A 19,408-nucleotide genomic window follows, 5' to 3' on the forward strand; every position below is an offset into this window, starting at 1 on the left:
TTCCTGCCTGTGCTCTTTGTTTTTCTTCTTCTCTGGTTATTTTTAACTGCATGGCCACATGCAAAAAAAATAAAAAATAAAAACCTTTCCCATTAAAATAGGATACTTCTTTATTTTATTTTTTTTTTGATTAACCACATTTTTAACTAATTTATTTCTCAAATTGGGTAATATTTTATATCAATTTCAGTTTTACAGGTAAAATATCACCTCTTTATAATTTTCTCTATCTTTCCATTTATTTATTTCTGTTTATTATAGTTGAATACAATTGCTAGTGAATAATCATTATTCTTATTTACCCTTTCTTTCTATCTTTAATGAAATTATGTCTCTCAATGTGCTCCAATTACTTTATTTGTTTATGAATGTTTCTCCTATCCTACCCCTTCTTAACATTTCTCCAGTTATTGATGCCTGCTGTAAAAAAAACGTAATTTCTGTACAGTTCCTCTTTGGTCTTAGCAATTGTCCCTATATTCATCAGCTGTTGTTTGATAGGTGGCCATTTCTTATCTGTTTGTTTGAAATAGGTGCGTGTTTTTACCTTTCCCTTCTCAAAAGATATTTCCAAATCCGTAAAGTTGATCTTACTAGCGTTACCTTCTCAGGATAACACAATATTATTTTGAAAAAATTGAATAGAAACAAAGATAATTAAATTAAGCCAAACGTCACAGCAGTCCATCCCCTGGTAAGTCACATGATGTAGTGACATAATGCATAGGGAGGAGCCAATGACGTCATGCTGCAATGAGCAGAACACAATCCGGAGAGTGGCCGAGAGAACTTTCAGCCTTAAGGGAGCAGTGCATATGTTTAATTTGTGGTGCACCAGCTTAATGCACATTGTGTTTTTAGCAAATTGGGTTTACCGATATTGGTATTGAGACAGAGAGCACTATGATCATGTAATTTTTGAGCTTCTGTTGGTTATTTACCTGCAGAGGTGTCTGGATGGATATGAATTGAGAGAGCTAGGAATGTATACTGGGAAGACCAGTCATGGCATTAGTAACCTAATTTCTTTAGGTCAAGTAAATAAGGTGATTGGTAGTGATGGGATTGCACAGTGTATTGTGAAATCAGTGGCACAATAGGATTCTATGAAGATCAGATGCAGCATGGATTAAATTAAGAAGAGGAATATAGTATTGAAAAAGAAAGGACACATACACATTTTGGTGGACTTTATATTCATTGGAATACATTTTCACTGAGGTTGCATTTTTTTCTGTTTAATATATTATTTGCAGCTTTATATTAGTGAATACTGCACGACTCTGCTGTTTGTTTGTTGTGGTGCCGTTCCTTCAGAGTCCTGTGGCATCAACAGGGGCTCCCACACACATGCGCAGGAGTGATGTCATTATGGCTCCGGCCAATCAGATGGCTGGGGGATGCGAACCTGGAAGTAGCAAGCGGCGCTGCACAGGCTTTGTTCTAAGGCAGTGGTTCTCAACTCTGGGTCTCAGGACACACTAACAGGCCAGGTTTTCAAGATAACTGAAATACATCACAGGTGATATATTTTTTGCTGCTCAGTGATTGCAGTATTCTAGTCTGCATCTGCCCAAGGTGATACTTAAAATATGGCCTGTTAGTGGGTCCTGAGGACCGGAGTTGAAAACCACTGTTTTAAGGTAAGTATTTCATAATAAGCTAGTATGCAATGCATACTAGCTCATTATGCCTTTGCCTTTCAGGTTTTTATTTTTACATTTTTTTTCGAGGTTTACAACTGCTCCACGTACATTTACTGTGGCAGCGCGGCCCTTAAGCTCAAAATCACGTACATGTACGTGATTTTGTAGATGGACTCTAGGGGTCGCGCACTGGCCACTGGCCGCCGGCCTTCTGCGATCGTTCAGGAGAATGACAGAAAGGCGGTCTGCCTTTGTACACAAGGCAGACAGCCATTCTGTCAGACAGAAAGAGAGAGATCTTGTGTTCCTACTATTTAGGAACACAGATCTCTCTCTTCCTCCAGTCAGTCAATTCCCCCCCACAGTTAGAAAGCATTCCCTAGGAGCAAACCCCTTGATTGCCCCTGATGTTAACCCCTTCCCTGCAAGTGTCTTTTATACAGTAAAAGTGCATATTTTTAGCACTGATCACTGTATTGGTGTCACTGGTCCCCATAAAATATCACTTAGTGTCAGATTTGTCCGCCGCAATGTCACAGTCCTGCTAAAAATTGCTGATCGCCGCCATTACTAATAAAAACAATAAAAAAATAAAAAGTCCTAAATCTATGCTATAGTTTGTAAACGCTTTTGCGCAAACCAATCAATATACACTTTCATTTTTTTTTTTTTTTACCAAAAATATGTAGCAGAATACATATTGGCCTAAACTGATGAAGAAACTTGAATTTTTACATTTTTTTTATTGGATGCGTTTTATAGCAGAAAGTAAGAAATATTGTTTTTTTTTTTTCAAAATTGTCGGTCTTTTTGATCAAATACTACCAAAAGAAAGCTCTACTTGTAGGAAAAAAAGGACATCAATTTTATTTGGGTACAACGCTACATTCAACGTTTTGTTGGTTTTGATTATGGCACATATTCGCTGTGGTATTGTTTCGATAGGCTTCTGCAATGTCACAAGATTTATTTCTGTCCAGTGTTGCATTCATTTTCTTGTATTGATGATGGGAGAGTCGGACTACTGTGGAAAGCCTTCTCCAGCACATCCCAAAGAGTCTCAATGGGGTTAAGTTCTGGACTCTGTGGGGGCCAATCCATGCGTGAACATTATGTCTCATGCTCCCTAAACCACCCTTTCACAATTTGAGCCCGATGAATCCTGGCATTGTCATCTTAGAATATGCCCGTGCCATCAGGGAAGAAAAAATCCATTGATGGAATATCAATCAGTATATTCAGGTAGTCAACTGACTTCATTCTTTGGACGCATACAGTAACTATCCAATTCTTAGTTTAGTTAGTTGCTTAGTTAATTCCAGGTGGTGACTTTTTTTTTGGCCAGGCAGTGTATTTACAAATTTTTGGCTGTTAAGTTTGCAGAGGAACACATTTACATATTCAAGGCAGATTTTGTGTCATTATGCCTGCTCACTACAATTTTTTAAACAGAAAGTAGAGGAGTAAAAAAAATATTTTGATAGAATTAGGAAAAATTAGGAAAAACGTTTTTTCTATTATTATTAAGAGTATTTTATAAGGACTGATGCATGCACTTATTGTAAAATGTATTTCCTTGTGTTGAATCAAAGTTGAACCAAACCAAAGTAGTCTCTATAGCAGCCTTTTATAATTAGATGAGGTGAGGCTTATATTGTGCTCTGGAGGTGCTATATATGGTTTTGACTGCTCTTGGACAGTGGCTACTTTCTACTCTGGATGGTATCTTTGTGTCAACTTTGCACAAGGTGTAATGATAAAGGTCCCTTTTATCCATTTTGTTATTGTGCAGTACTTATGATAAAGTTTACTTTTGAAATACATATTTAGGTTGATTTACTAACATTGAAGAATGAAAAATCTGGTGCAGATGTTTATGATAGTCAATCAGCTTCTAACCTCAAATAAGCTTTGACAAAAAAAACAAAAAAAACTGGAAGCTTATTGTGTATGTGCTGTGTGCAATAACATTTTTGAAGTAAAGGCCAAAGCAAATGTTGAAGATGAGTGATTTTTCACCTTAAACTATTTAGTGGAGGACCAAAAAATTATACCATAGAATGATTTGAAATTTCCAAACCGCAAATGCTTTATTAGTTTTTATTCTAATTCTTGCTAAAAATAAAACTTCACTTTCACAAAAAATGAAATATAATTTACATAATTTCTACAAAAGTAATTTTATAATGTAATGTTAATAAAACTACATTTTTATTTCTAAGCTAAGTTTCTTGAAATAAAATAAAAAGGTTGTAAGCTGGCAACTAAAGTATCCACACTAAGGGAAATGTGAACACTATGGGGTCTGTTTAGAAAACATTTTTTGGAAGAATGTCATACACTTTCATGAATGCTGCATGAATTCTGGCCATAATTTCAATAGTAGAGTAATCCCAATATTCACCCACTCCTTTTAGTTGCCAAATGGGGCATTGTTTTCTGAAATACCTCAATGAGGAAATATACCACATTTTTGCTACTAGAATGAGCTAATAATAATGGGGTGGAGGGTATTTATACTTAAAAGTATATCCCCCATGCCAATGGGTTGAAATAGAAGATATTCAAATTTAAATATATATCAAATGCAGCTGCTATAGAGAGGGTAGGGATATAATTGAATATAGCCACAAACACAGGGGCTAGCTATAGCGCTTGCTGTGAGTATAATTGAGGCTAGATAAATGTGCTTATCCAGTGCAAAAATTGCAATACCAAAAGGATGTGTAACAGTTGTAATAAATATTTATTATTTATTACAACTGTCACACATCATTTTGGTATTGCAATTTTTTCACTGGATAAGCACCTTTATCTAGCCTCAATTATACTCACAGCAATCGCTATAGCTAGCCCCTGTATTTGTGGCTATATTCAATAATAATGGGGAACAATCTAAAAGAAAAATTACAGCCAGAATATATGCAGTATGCGTGAATGTGTTTCTATTTTGTCGATTGAATGTGTTTGAAATAGACTCCAATTTGTGCACAGAGCTTTGACAACACATGCTCATGCAGTGGGTTACATATTTTCCTTAGAAAATTTTCTAATTTTCCAACATATGGAATGTTCATGTTATTCCAGAAGACTGATCCTCTCACTTATCACTATGATGATAATAACTATAATGGCCCATATGAGCAGAACCCAAAATAATAAGAGGCTGAAATGAGATTAGCTAACCATTGCAATGTAAACAATTAACTTTGAGGCTACAGTTTTTGTTTTGCTTTTTTTGTAAAAAGTGTAAAGTTTTTTTAATATTTTTGATGTTCCAATCATACATTAATACTAGTTAAATCAGAGAATATGTTGAGTTATTCACTTTAAGGTTATCACAGAGGACAATGAAGTACTCTTTAAATCTAGAGGAGAAGAGATGTAATCTCCAAATATGGAAAGGTTTCTTCACAGTAAAAGCTGTGAAAATGTGGAATAGACTCCCACAAGAGCTGGTTCTGGCCAGCTCAGTAGATTGCTTTAAAAAAGGCCTGGACTATTTCCCAAATGTACATATTATAATTGGGTACTAACAATAAAAAGTAAAGTTGATACAGGGATCATCAGATTGCCTCTAAGGCATGGGTGTCCAACCTTTTGGCTTCTCTGGGCCACATTGAGTGTAGAGAAATTTTCTCGGGCCACATATAAAATATATACTATAGTTAAGGTATGTAATAAAATTCCGCTGCGCCCTTCCCGCGCTGCCGCCCCCCCCCCCGCACTAATTTAACACAACTAGAGGATGATGAAATTAAATGGAATCAGTATACAGAGGTTTACGTCTTCTGAGAGATAATAAAGGAACACTCTAACCACCATGACCACTTCAGTGATTTGAAGTGGTCATGGTGATAGGAGTCAGAAACACTGCACATGCTCGCCTCCCCCCCCTCCGAGGCAGTCTCTGCCTATCATTAGTTGGAAGCTGCTGTGGCTGGGGGCAGTGGGCCGCATTGCCTGCGGCTCTGGGCCGCATGCAGCCCTCGGGCCGCAGGTTGGACATGCCTGCTCTAAGGGGATCAGGAAGAATTTTCTTTCCCCTGCTGTAGCAAATTGGATCACGATTTGCTGGGGTTTTTCACCTTCCTCTGGATCAACTGTGGGTATAGGATTGTGGATATGGGATCGTATGATTTTTTTTCTCTTTTATTGGTTGAACTAGATGGACTGTCTTTTTTTCAATCTAACTATGTAACTGTGGGGTTCATTTACTAAAGCTAGAGAGGGCAAAATGAGTCACAATTCCGCAGAGAAACTAATCAGTTCTAACCTTGTTTATTTAAGCTGTAGCAAAAAACAATCTAGAAGCTGATTGGTTTCTCTGCAGAATTGTGAAAATTTTTGCCCCTTCTAGCTTTAGTAAATAAATCCCTATGTAACAATATATCTCAGTCCTCTGGGGTTAATTTACAAAAGGAATATAAATTGTGCACTTTACAGAGTGAATGTTTAATTTGCTCATTAAAAAAAAATCCTGTTGTATTTTGCTTGCACATAATCGGATGCTTAAACTGAACATAGCTTCTCAATTACAAAGTAAAAATTCCATACTCCTTTACTAAATGAATGCTTAACAAATGTAGGACTTTTTTTATTACAACATTCATTTGATTTTATTCTATTATACTAATTTTTGCACATTCTCTTAAACTAAAAAAAGTAAATACTTTTTAGGGATGAATAGATACAGACTCACTCTAGCTCTACTGCATAATGGAATGAATATGGAATGTCGGTGCTCAGGCTGCAACGTCCAGATGCATGCAATTGCTTCCAAGTAACAAGAAAAGCCGACACACGAATGCTTCGTTTTGATTAGATTTATTTCAGCATTACAGCAGTTTACAATATGGCAAAATGCTAATGCATTTCGACTGTAGCCTTACTCATAGCATACAAAAATATAATAAAATCAGACTTATATAGATGCAAAACAGCCCTATCAAATAGGGGCGCTATATTCTTGATTGCAATTAAGATAATTGAAAAACACACTTTTTAGGGATGACATCACATATAGAGTAGGTAAATAAAGTGATATGAATATGAAATATATGAACACAATCATGTGCAATATACTGTATGTAAATATAAACAAAGAGTTAACAGAATACGAATCAGGCAGTAGGTGCACTCAATGGGATTTGCAACAGGAGGAATTTACAACATTGTTTTATTTTTGTTAAGGTTTATTTTTATTTTATTTTATTTTTATTTTTATTTTATTTTATTTTATTTTATTTTATTTATTTTATTTATATTTATTTTATTTAAGGTTTGTTATTTTGTTATGGTTTCAGTGGGTTTTTTTTTAATTTTTGTTAAGGTTTCAGCTGCCCTTTCTCAAGACAAATTTCCCTTGAGAAAAGTGAACTGTGCCCTGCCAAAATGTTGCCATTATTAAAACCATGTTGGAAATTCCTTTTGTTGCAGGTCCTGTTGAGAGCCCCTACTACCTGTTTCACATTCTACAAACTTTCATGTATTAGACCTAGGTCAATATCCATACAAGGGTGTGCATTGGCCCACTTCTACATTAGCAATACCAAATGGTTTACATATATTAAAAATAAAACATTAAAAATGATTGTCCAGTGGTATGACACAACAGTACATATGTGTTTACTTCAGATAGTTAGGATAAAGGAGAGAATTTTTGGTAAGTGTTAGACAGGTTAATTTGGTTGGTAAGCAAACTGGTTAGCAAATTGAACTGGGACATTTTTATCTATATTTGTCTCATGTGCATTGCCCTTCCATGTGTTCTTTGCTATGAAGGCCAGTTGTAGGTGGGGGCAGAGGCCCTTTTCTTTCTTGTTTATGTATACTGGTGAGCGGACACACTAGGTGCCTTTGCTGTTGTGCTATTGGCTGGGTGTCTATTGTGCCCCCAAGTACCTTTAGGAGGGTTGGGCCACCTCCAGGCTCACCTGCCCCCATCTATCCATTAGCTTGCACGTGCTTCCACTTTGGAGACTCTCATAAATTTACAAGAGTTAGGACTGCAGGTAATACAGGTTGGTAAGCAAACTGGTTAGCAAATTGAACTGGAAAATGTTTATCTGTATTTGTCTCACATAAGTATTAGACTCAACCTGGTTGACTGCAACAAACATATACTTGTCGGTGAACAACAGTAAACCAACCTTAAATGTTACCTTAGAAATATGGCAATATTGTAAACAAGGCATGCACTACAAATACCTTTATAATTACCAAAATAGATGTATCAAGTAAAAAGAAAGGTAACAGTCAACCTTTAAAAATATATATTTTTAAAGATTACCATATGTACACATTTTGCATGTTATTTTTTTTTTTTTTACATATTTTAGAAAGTTGTAAGAAAAAAAGAGGATCACAGTCCAGTGTTAAATAGGTCATATATTTAGGTTATTTTATGTCCAGGTATTTCAAACTACTACAGTTGTATTGTAATACCTATTTTTGAACTCTTGGTGTCACTACTAGACTGTAAAATGTTTTGTACTCTGTCAGAATGTAGAAACTGGATCCAGCCTCAATGCAGATACTAAGGAAAACTGCAATTTGTTTTCATTTTGCCTTCTGATGACTCTAGCCAAATTTTACAAATACTTTGGATATTTTATTCTGTGAAGGAGCAGAAGCTACATCCATTTATCACAATGCATAACACAGAAAGAAACAGAAGCACAAGGATGATGTTTATATGGCAAGTATTTTATTTTACTTCATTTTATTTTGAACATAGCTCTGCTCAGTTGCAATATTCTATACCTGAAGAATTTAAAAAAGGATCTGTGGTTGGGAATGTGGCTAAGGACCTTGGGTTGAGTGCTAAAGACCTAACAATGAGAAAATTTCAAATAGTTTCTCAAGCCAAAAAGCAATATTTTGGAGTTAATCTTGAAAATGGAGACTTGATTGTTTCAGAAAGAATTGACAGAGAGGTATTATGTGGGACAAAACAGAACTGCTTTATAAATTTGGAGGCTGTTATAGAAAATCCTTTGAATTTTTACACGCTTACTGTAGAAATCCAGGATGTGAATGACAACTCTCCTACTTTTTCCAAGAAATATTTTGACATAGGCATCAGTGAATCAGCAAGTCCTGGAACACAGTTTTCTTTAGGTATTGCACAAGATCCTGATTTAGGTTTTAATGCTGTAACAAGCTATGCACTGAGTGGTATTGAATACTTTAGCCTTGGAGAAAGAACTGCCAAGGATGGAATTACATATCCAGAAATTGTACTAGAAAAGTCTCTGGACAGAGAAAAGCAAAGTTTCTATGAACTGATTTTAACTGCTTTTGATGGCGGAAAGCCTCAGAAATCTGGGACTGCTATAGTGAAGATTGTTGTTCAAGATGTCAATGATAACTTCCCTGTGTTTACTCAAGATACCTATAACATAAGGTTATCTGAGAATGTGCCTGTTGGCTTTACAGTAACTCATCTGAATGCAACTGATGAAGATGAAGGAACTAATGCCCTAATTTCATATTCATTTAGCCACATTCCTGAAACTGCTCGTCAAATATTTAGTATTGATGCTCAAAATGGAGATGTTAAAGTCATAGGAAATTTGGATTATGAAAGTTCAGACACTTATGAAATGACTGTAGAAGCAAAAGATGGTGGAGGCCATGTGACAAATTGCAAATTATCTATACAGGTGATTGATGTGAATGATAATGTCCCAGAAATAACAGTCACATCTCTTTCACAAACAATACCAGAAAATTCCCCACCTGGTACAGTGATAGCATTGATTAATGTTCATGATTTGGATTCAGGAATGAATGGTGAAGTTGTATGCCAGATATCTAATACACTTCCTTTTCAACTAATACCATCATCAAGTAGCTACTATAAACTTGTTACTGCATCAAACATGGATCAAGAAAGGAATTCTTTATACAACATTACAATTCAATGTATTGACAGTGGATCTCCTCCGATGTCAAGCAATAAGCAAATTAAGTTATTTATCTCTGATGTGAATGACAATCCCCCTCTTTTTGAAAAAGTTAATTATCTCATCTATATTGCAGAAAATAATCAGCCGGGGACCTCAGTACACAAAGTTTGTGCTTTAGACATTGATCGTGACGAGAATGGAAAAATCACTTACAGCATTTTAAATAGTAACATAGAATCTATTCCAGTGTCATCTTATATTTCCATAAACTCAATGACAGGGATTCTTTATGCTCAAAGATCATTTGACTATGAACAGTTACGAGAATTTCAGTTCCAAGTGATGGCTAAGGATAGTGGATCTCCTCCTCTAAGCAGTAATGTCACAATAAGAATATGTATCATAGATAAGAATGATAATGCCCCTAAGATTCTGTATCCATCACCAGAAACAGAAGGATCATCTTTATTCGAATTTATTCCCCACTCTGCTGGTAAAGGTTATCTAGTGACAAAAGTAATTGCAGTGGATGCTGACTCTGGACACAATGCCTGGCTTTCTTATAATTTACTACATGTTTCGGAACCATCATTATTTGTTATAAGCCAAAACGGTGAAATCAGGATAGGTCGAGATCTTCCAGATGTGGACTCCTTAAGGCAAAAGATTGTAATTCTTGTAAAGGACAATGGAGTCCCAGCCTTGTCATCTACGGCCACTTTAAATCTGGTTGTGGCAGAGAGCTTTCAACAAGTTGTGCCAGAGATAAAAAAACAACCCAACTTGTCAGACATTTCATCAAATGCAACATTCTACCTGGTGATAGCTATAGCTATGATTTCTATTCTTTTTATTGTGACCGTAATCGTTACAATTATTCTTAAATGCAGAAAAACAAGCTATGTAACAAATCTAGGAACATATAATAGAAATGTGTATCCTCAGTTCACTGTGGGATGTCCTTCTGAGATCAGCGATACAAGTTTACCTTTTCCATTCTCCTATGATGTGTGTGTGACTCTTGACTCAAAGCAGAATGAAATTGCTTATCTGAGACCAGTCCAGAATGTCCCCACAGACAATCTCATTGACACTGAAGATTCAACAGCTGTGAATAGTTTAACTCAAGAGAATTTGCCCAAAGACAGTGTAATTCAGGTATGTAAAAACTAAATCTTACATGTGCCATAAGTTATTTTCTTTCACAGACAGGCCAAAAAAAGTAACTTGCCTGACAATACTGATATGCATTGCTGGAACCACAAACTCACACTGCTCGAAGGTGAGCTGGCAACAGTGGCATGATCTCTGTGGTTTGGGGTGCTTGCCCAGTCACAGCTGCAGTACTCAAGAGAAGGAAAGTCCGGATGGCTAGACTACCAGTAGTGCAATCCAAAAAAGCCTTTATTCACTTAATCCGTAAAAAGCACACAAACGTGGGGAGTTGTACATCTGTATGCTATTTATGGATTTTTTTTTAATAAAGGCTTTTATAGATCTCACTACTGGGAGTGCAGCCATCCAGACTTTTTTCTCTTGATATGCATTGCTGCTCGGTCTCCACTAGGGTACCATTTTAGTGTTAATTTTTTATGTAAGCATCAAGATTTTATTGGGTTTTTTGGTTTTGGTTTTTTGGTTCTTATGTGGTCTATTGGTTTACTGTATCTAATTTAATATATCTTGTGTCTATCTTGTGTGCCCGGCATATTTTTCAAGTTTCTTGTGCTAACAGGTTGAATCTAGTAAACTTTACTTAATAAGTAGATGTCCAGGTCTAAAAACACAATTGCAGACTTGTCACAAATTGAGTCCTTGAAAGATATAAGAAACCAATAAGGGGTGTTACAGTCCACCTAATGTAAGGTGAGGTGTAGCATATACCAACAACAGAAGTATCAATTTTTTAGGTGACCTGATATTAGAAAAAAAGCCTGAAAGGTTTGGTAACTTCTCCCTATTCTATCCTAACATAAAATAACGTTTTGACTTCAGATACATTTTAGGCATGCTACCATAGCCTCTCAAACATTGTTATTGTGTATGATTTTTGTGTGCCTTTAAGTACTATTTAGCATTTCTAAGTGATATTACAGGTTGATTATTCAGGGCTACACGCAGTAGGAAGCCAAGATGGTAATGTTCCACAGCTTGAGAAGTATTTGTATACTTGTAGAAGCCAATACATGATTTTTATTTTGTTTGAGCATCATCTTATTGCAAATTTTAAATTATAAGCAATCACTAGCTTTTTTTTCTTCCTCACTGTTTGCATGTGTTTTGCATGTCATTGTAAATGATGCCGAACACTTAAAATGTTTCCATAAAAAAAAAAGAAAAAGTGTGTGTGTGTGTATGTATATATCTATATATATATATATATATATATATATATATATATATATATATATATATATATATATATATATCATAAATATAGTGAATCTATGTATCTATACATACACTCATATGCAAGTGAAATGAAGAACGTAGTTTTTTGCTTCCTTGTGACTGGTGACTGCCTTAAATGAACTTTACCTTGTTCACTAAGCTAAGTAGAAATTCAGGCTTTTCCTTTATTGGTCCAACAGTCTGTATTCCCTTAGTAAATCAGCTTCACTGTATTTCAGGAGGCTAGGGGGAAAGGGCCATTGCAGCAATGATAAGCCTGGTCCAGAATAATTATTCATCCCACATCAGATATTACAGTTTCTTACATTCACAATTTACATGCAATCCAAAATATTTTTTCTAACAAAGATTATCCTTTTCCTCTTTCTATTTTTATATTATGTAAACCTCAGCAAACATATTGTAATGTCATATTTCTACATATATTTTCATGTGTTCTTCATTAATAAAATACATTTTAAAAGGTTAAAAAAAATAATAAATAAATAAATGAATGATAAATAAATACCATTCCAGCAACAGTCTTTGCCAGGTGACATTTGACTTACCCTGTTTTTATTTTAATTTTTTATGGCTTTTAATAAATAACAAATAGCAAGCAAACACAAATAAACAGTTGTAAATCCCTCCATATAGCCTTTTTCCATACAGGATGTTTAGCTGCATTACCTGACTTTAACCTCTTGGTGTCACTATTGGACTATATTATTGTATTTAATTCTTTTGGAATATATATCGAAGTTAGGTTTATTAGTCTAACACTGCAGCTCAGAAGGAAATACTGCAATATTTTCATTGTGCATCCTGCAATTTAGGATACTCCACAACATCTTGGATCTGTCAGATGCATTTTTTTCTTTATGGAGTAACTAAAGGACAACACATCTGCCTGCTCACTTTGATTGATAACAAGGTACAAGCACAAAGAGGAAAATGGTGTGGCAAGTGTTTACTTTTATTTTATTTCTATTTAAAGTAATTTTTGGTCAGTTACAGTATTCAATTCATGAAGAACTTAAAATAGGAACTGTAATTGGGAATTTGGCAAACGACCTTGGGCTGAATGTTAAAGAGTTAGCAGCAAATTTCCAGGTTGTTGCCGAAGATAAAATACAGTATTTCAGGGCGAATATAGAAAATGGGGACTTACTTGTTTCAGAGAGGATTGACAGAGAAACATTGTGCGGTGCTAAACCTAACTGCTTTTTAAACCTAGAAGCTGTCATAGAAAATCCACTGAAATTTTATACCATCACCATTGAAATCCAGGATGTGAATGATAACCTGCCTACCTTTGCCAAAAACAATTTCAGCATAGAAATTAGTGAATTTACCTCACCAGGTGCACGGTTTGCTTTAGGAAATGCTCAAGATCCAGATCTTAGTACTAATTCTGTACAAAGCTATACTCTTACTGCCAATAAATACTTCAGTCTTGGAGAAAGGATTACTAAGGATGGAATTAAATATCCCGAGATTGTTCTGGAAAACTCACTGGATAGAGAAAAACAAAGTTTATACGAGTTAATTTTGACTGCTTATGATGGAGGACAACCTCCCAAATCTGGTACTGCAACAGTTAAAATAGATGTTCAGGATGATAATGATAATTATCCTACTTTCTCTAAAGACACATATTACATAAGATTACAAGAGAATGCACCTATGGATTTTCTAGTAATCGACTTAAATGCAACTGATGAAGATGTGGGATCTAATGCTCAAATAACCTATTCATTTAATCATATACCGGAAAGTGCTCGCCAGATATTCTCCATGAATCCACAATACGGTGATATTAGGATAATAGGGAGTTTGGACTATGAAATGGCTGAATCTTACGAAATTACAGTTGAAGCTAAAGATGGTGGTGGACATGCTACACATTGCAAAATATCCATACAGGTGATTGACATGAATGACAATATTCCAGAAATTACAGTTACATCTGTCTCTCCAGCTATTCCAGAGGATTCGCCACCTGGCACTGTCATAGCTTTAATTAAAATTCGGGATTTGGATGCTGGGAAGAATGGTGAAGTTTTATGTCAGCTCTACAACACAATGCCTTTCAAACTATTACCATTATCTAGTAGTTACTATAAACTTGTAACTGCAGAAAACATGGATCGAGAAAGAAATTCTGGATATAACATAACAATCCACTGTGTGGATAATGGATCACCTATTTTGTCCAGTAATAAAACCATTGAGTTGATGATTTTGGATGTGAATGACAATTCTCCTGTTTTTGAAAAGTTGGAGTACATTATCTATATTGCTGAAAATAATCAGCCAGGGACTTTAATTTATACAGTTCATGCTTCAGATCTAGACCAGGATGATAATGGAAAAATTATGTATAGTATTCTAAACAGCAAAGTAGAAGACATTCCAGTGCCATCATTCATCTCCATAAACTCAGTGACTGGAGTTCTTTATGCACAGAGATCATTTGACTATGAACAGTTACGGGAATTTCAATTCCAGGTGATGGCTAGGGATTATGGATCTCCTCCTTTATGCAGTAATGTTACAGTAAGAATTTGTATCGTAGATAAGAATGATAATGCTCCTAAGATCCTCTACCCATCACCAGATACTGAAGGCTCAATGTTTGAATTCATTCCTTACTCAGCTGAGAAAGGTTATTTGGTGACAAAGGTGATTGCAGTTGATGCTGACTCTGGACACAATGCCTGGCTTTCATATCATTTTCTACAAGTACCAGAACCATCATTGTTTGTCATTGGGCAACAAAGTGGTGAAATCAGAATAGGACGAGATCTTCCAGACAAGGATTCTTTAAAGCAAAAGATTGTGGTGTTAGTGAAGGACAATGGCATCCCATTCCTGTCGTCAACAGTCACTTTGAACGTGGTCGTAGCTGAAAGCTTTCAGCATGTTGTTCCAGAGTTCAAACAGCAGCCCAAAAATTCAAAAAGTTCCTCTAATGCATCATTCTTTTTAATAATTGCTATAGCTCTGATTTCTTTTGCATTCATTTTGACAGTCATTGTTGCAATCATCTTTAAGTGCAGAAAATCGAAAACCCCAACTACCTTTGAAACATATAGTAGAAATGTGTATCCTCAGTTTACACTGGGATGTCCATCTGAGATCAGTGATACAAGTTTACCCTTTCCATTCTCATATGATGTTTGCGTAACACTTGATTCCAAGCAGAATGAAATTGCTTACCTGAAACCAGTACAGAATGTGCCCACAGACAATCTCATTGACACTGATGACTCAGCTACTATCAGTGGCTCCACAAATCGAGGTTTACCTGCTAACAATATGGCAGAGGTATGTTGAAATTAATCTTACGTATGTAATTAGTTTGCATATTATTTTATTTATGAAAGCTCATAAGTTAATTGTTTATTATTATTATAAATCAGTTACAGCTTTGAAATGTTAGTGTATTCTAATCATTAATTGCCTTTCACTTGCAAATTTATTTACTTTTTGGAATAACTTCCTTTCAATGCTGCGATAACTTTGTACGTGAATATAGGATTTACAAAACAATTTGACTTAGTGTATGTCAGGGCAAAAAAAATAAAAAATAAAAATGCATCTCTGCAATACATTCCCATTTTCCCACGATTTATCCCTTTAAAGGCCCCCATGCACACAGCAACTAAATCCTGTTGTGAACTGACAAAGCATTTTTGTGGAGCAAGTGCTGTCAGCCCTTCTCCCATTGTCTTTTGCTAATTAAATCAAATAATTCAACTCCTCCTTTCTACAGCAAAGACATTAACCACTTCATGACCAACATGTTTTTCCCCCTCCTGTCAAGGTCATTTTTCAGTGCTGTGAGTGTTTGGCTGACAATTACTTGGCAATGCAACACCAAGATTAACTTTATATATTTTTTGAGAGACATATAGGTTTCTTTTGGTGGTACTTTTTAGCAACTGGATTTTTTATTTTTTTTACTATATAAAGAAAAAAGGCAGGAAATGTTTCTTTCTAGTATAAGCATATCAAATAAAAACGATGGGACAGTACAAACATCTCTAAACTGACCACTTTTTGAAAAGTGGACACTTCAAGGTGATTTAATTTTTTGCAATATTTTTTGGGATATAAGGAATAATCATGGCTTTGAGGTGGTTAAAATTAAATTAAGATGGCTTATCCTCTAAGAACTGTCCATTGCAGTTATGTGTAAGTTTTATTGCAAAGTTAAAAGATTGAAATTGCAATGTTTGGCTAGATGTCATTGACAAGCTCGAAACACTTTACCCCCCCCCCCCAAAAAAAAAAAAAAAAAAAAAACAATCCCACAATTACTGGTGGCAGGTGGTACCTAAAAAATACCAAAACAATCTTCCAGTCATTGATAATCAGTAATATTTTAATTACCCCTCCCCATCTTTGGTGGTCAGCAGCACTTTAAGTCTCTAAAACAATCCCATAACTTTTTTGTTTAGTGGCTTCCAAACCCCCCCCCACCCATGAAATGATGTGATCTTATGTACCTAGATGCCTATTTTTGTACCATTTCCATATTGCTAAGCTGTTACACAATCTAAAACTGTCAAAAATATCATGTAGTGAGATTAAGGGACCATTGTAGCAAATCATTTTGATATATGCATGTGGTTAATACATCATGGTTAATATACAATACATGATGATTAATACATAATGATAATATTTTCTTTCCTTTTTTATTTTACCCTTAGTTATATTTCTCTACACATTTTCATGCAGGCCAAGCTGCCCTGAAAAGGTGACTGTTACAGGTGTTGGGGCCTACCATATAACAATATCACAGGGAGCTTTCAGCAGTCAGATTTTACTTTATGTTACTTTATGTTTTAAACATTTTTTTCTAAAAGAATACATGTTGTAACTACTTGAAAAGTGTTTGCTAGAATTAGTGCTAATGCCACTATGTGAGTTCACTGCAGGACAAACAGCATTGTCTCTTGCCTAAAGAAAGTAGAAAAATAAAAGATCTTCTGGCAGAATCAGCAACTAATAAAGTTATGTTAAGAGGAACCCAGAAAAAACTGCCGTTGTAAAGTATATTTATAGCCAAAACACTTTTACTAGTTTTGTATTGAGTCCAGAAGGAATAAAACCCCTGTCAGGTTTCTGGACACACAAAGCGACTACTCCGCCTCCTGTACTTCTACACTAGGAAGGCTATTCTCCTGATTTGGAAAGGGTCCACGGGGCCTACCGTTACCACTTGGCTTCAACCAATCAACGACTTTCTTCCTCTATATAAACTTACCTTTGAACTGAGAGGCCACTCACATTTATTTGATAAAATTTGGGGAGACTGGATTTCAAGTCCCCTCACTTTGACTCCTTCGAGTCTAGGGGAGTAATGCCCTGATTGTCCTCCTGACTGCCTCTTCCCTCTAGAGTGCTGTTTATTATACTCTATAATGCTACTTATGGCCCTTCTGTTTATGAATATTCCTTGCACTTCTTAGCGATGTATTTTCTTCTGTAAAGGATGTAGGGGGGGGGGGGTAACCCGGGAGCGCCAGCACAAGCGATTGTGTTGTTTAGTCACCTGTGACTGTTCTTCTTTATTGTTGTTTTGTGCTATTTGTTTATGTCTCTGTTTGGAAAATGTAATAAAAATATCTTTAAAAAAAAAAAAACCCTGTCAGGTTTTTACATCCAACCCGGGCTCTGTCCTGCTGACAAAGGTTCTAATTTACTTCTATCCAGAGCTCTGTCCTCACTTCCTGTCCTGCTGACAACGGTTTCACCAGACAGGAAGTGAGGGAAAATATGAACCAAGGATACAGACAAAAATAAACTCCTGACACAGGTTCTAGCCTTCATCCACTACTACAATTTTTTTGTGTTACTGTTGGAGAGTTTCCTGCACTTCTTGTCTGGTAAAATGTTTTTAACAGGACAGACAGTGACAGTTAATTTTACTAATGGAACCACAGATACCAGGTAAAACCTGCCAGATTTTCATTTGACATACACTTTAATGAAAGTGACAGACTGTATCATATATGCCATTTTGATTCTATCCATAGTACCATTATTATTTTTTACATATTTGTACATTCTTTCCTGAATTAGTGGTTTGATAGACTGTAGCTTAAAATGTGTGTAGAAAAAAAAACACATGTAGATTCATTTTTAGATTGCAAAACTGTAAGTGCAAACCTACTTTTACAGGTAGTTAAAACATTGCTAAAGTGGAACACTTATGCAATGATGGTATTTATTCTGAATATTTGGCTTCAGCAAGATGTGGTTGGCAGTGCTGGTCAGTATGTGAAGCGCTATGAAGGCAGCTTCACTGGAGCTTTTAGGCTCTAAAGACCTTTTCTATGTTTTCCATGTTTCCATGCTGGTTTTTTTCGCCTGCATCTGGATCAACTGCGGGTATAGGATTGTATGGTTGGGTAGTATATGGGATTGTATGGTTGGGTTTTCTTTACTGTTTTTTGCTTTTTATTGGTTAAGTCGGATGGTGTCTTTTTTCAACCTGACTAACTATGTAACTATGTTTCACTTCAGCAATGGATATACACTATATTACCAAAAGTATTGGGGCACCTGCCTTTACACGCACATGAACTTTAATGGCATCCCAGTCTTAGTCTGTAGGGTTCAATATTGAGTAGGTAAGATCTTTTAGAAAATACAAAACAAATAAGATTCCAGGGTATGATGCAGCTACATATAACTACCTAAAACTATTCAAGTTATCAAACTATACAAAAAAAAATGTGATATAATATCTGTCATTTATTTTTTTTTTGTCATATTATGTTTTTTGATAAAATACAATTCTCAAAATACTATTTGAATAAAAAATATTTGCAATTATTTAGAATCAAAGCATGTATGTCCCAATACTTTAAAAAAACCTTTTTGCTATTTACTTTTAAACACTTTCAACTTAGAGGTGGATGTTGGATAAAAAGCTAATTTAAAAAAGAAAAGATTCTTCATTCATATATCAAGTCATTAAAATGGACTTTTAAAAACCTTTTATCTTTTAAATAATAATTATAGGAATGATAATAGTAATACTTACATTTTATTATCTATTGATAAGGGAATAGTTTAGCAATTACCATACTATTAATTTAGCTTACCCATTTCTTTGGAGGATATATTTGTTACAATTACAGCATTTTGAGTTGAAGCACAATTTTAAATGCAATAAATAGAAATGAAGAGAGAAATTCACATCAAATGACAAAATTAAATATTACTTTATTTAAACAGTACAACTTTAATATTACATGATTTAATCATAACATTTCGACACATGAAGGTTTACTTGGAAATATTTTTTGTATTACCTAATTTGTTATAATCTGCCCTATTAACGTTTCTAAATATTTTTGACTTAGCTTTGAGCTTTAGGTTTCACCATAATTTACCAACTGTTCATTTGTACTGCTCATTTATTTAAAATATTGTCAA

The 19,408-nt window shown here is 35.1% G+C and overlaps 1 protein-coding gene across 3 annotated transcripts in view; it reads left to right on the plus strand.

The window, feature by feature from the left end:
• LOC309553369 (protocadherin gamma-C5-like) overlaps window positions 1-19,408 on the plus strand; it is a 764,755-nt gene that overhangs the window by 88,425 nt on the left and 656,922 nt on the right. Inside the window, exon 1 of one of the 3 annotated variants that reach the window (XM_082254510.1) lies at window positions 8,219-10,717. The exons of the other annotated variants lie outside the window; for them this stretch is intronic. Within the exon in view, the coding sequence (XP_082110636.1) occupies window positions 8,300-10,717 (2,418 nt within the window). The 5' untranslated portion in view covers window positions 8,219-8,299. Of the gene's footprint in view, window positions 1-8,218; window positions 10,718-19,408 lie in introns of those variants that run through there. 3 annotated transcript variants of the gene reach the window in all.

This window comes from Pelophylax lessonae (genome assembly GCF_965119305.1).
Source record: "Pelophylax lessonae genome assembly, chromosome: 4".
Taxonomy (NCBI): Eukaryota; Metazoa; Chordata; class Amphibia; order Anura; family Ranidae; genus Pelophylax; species Pelophylax lessonae.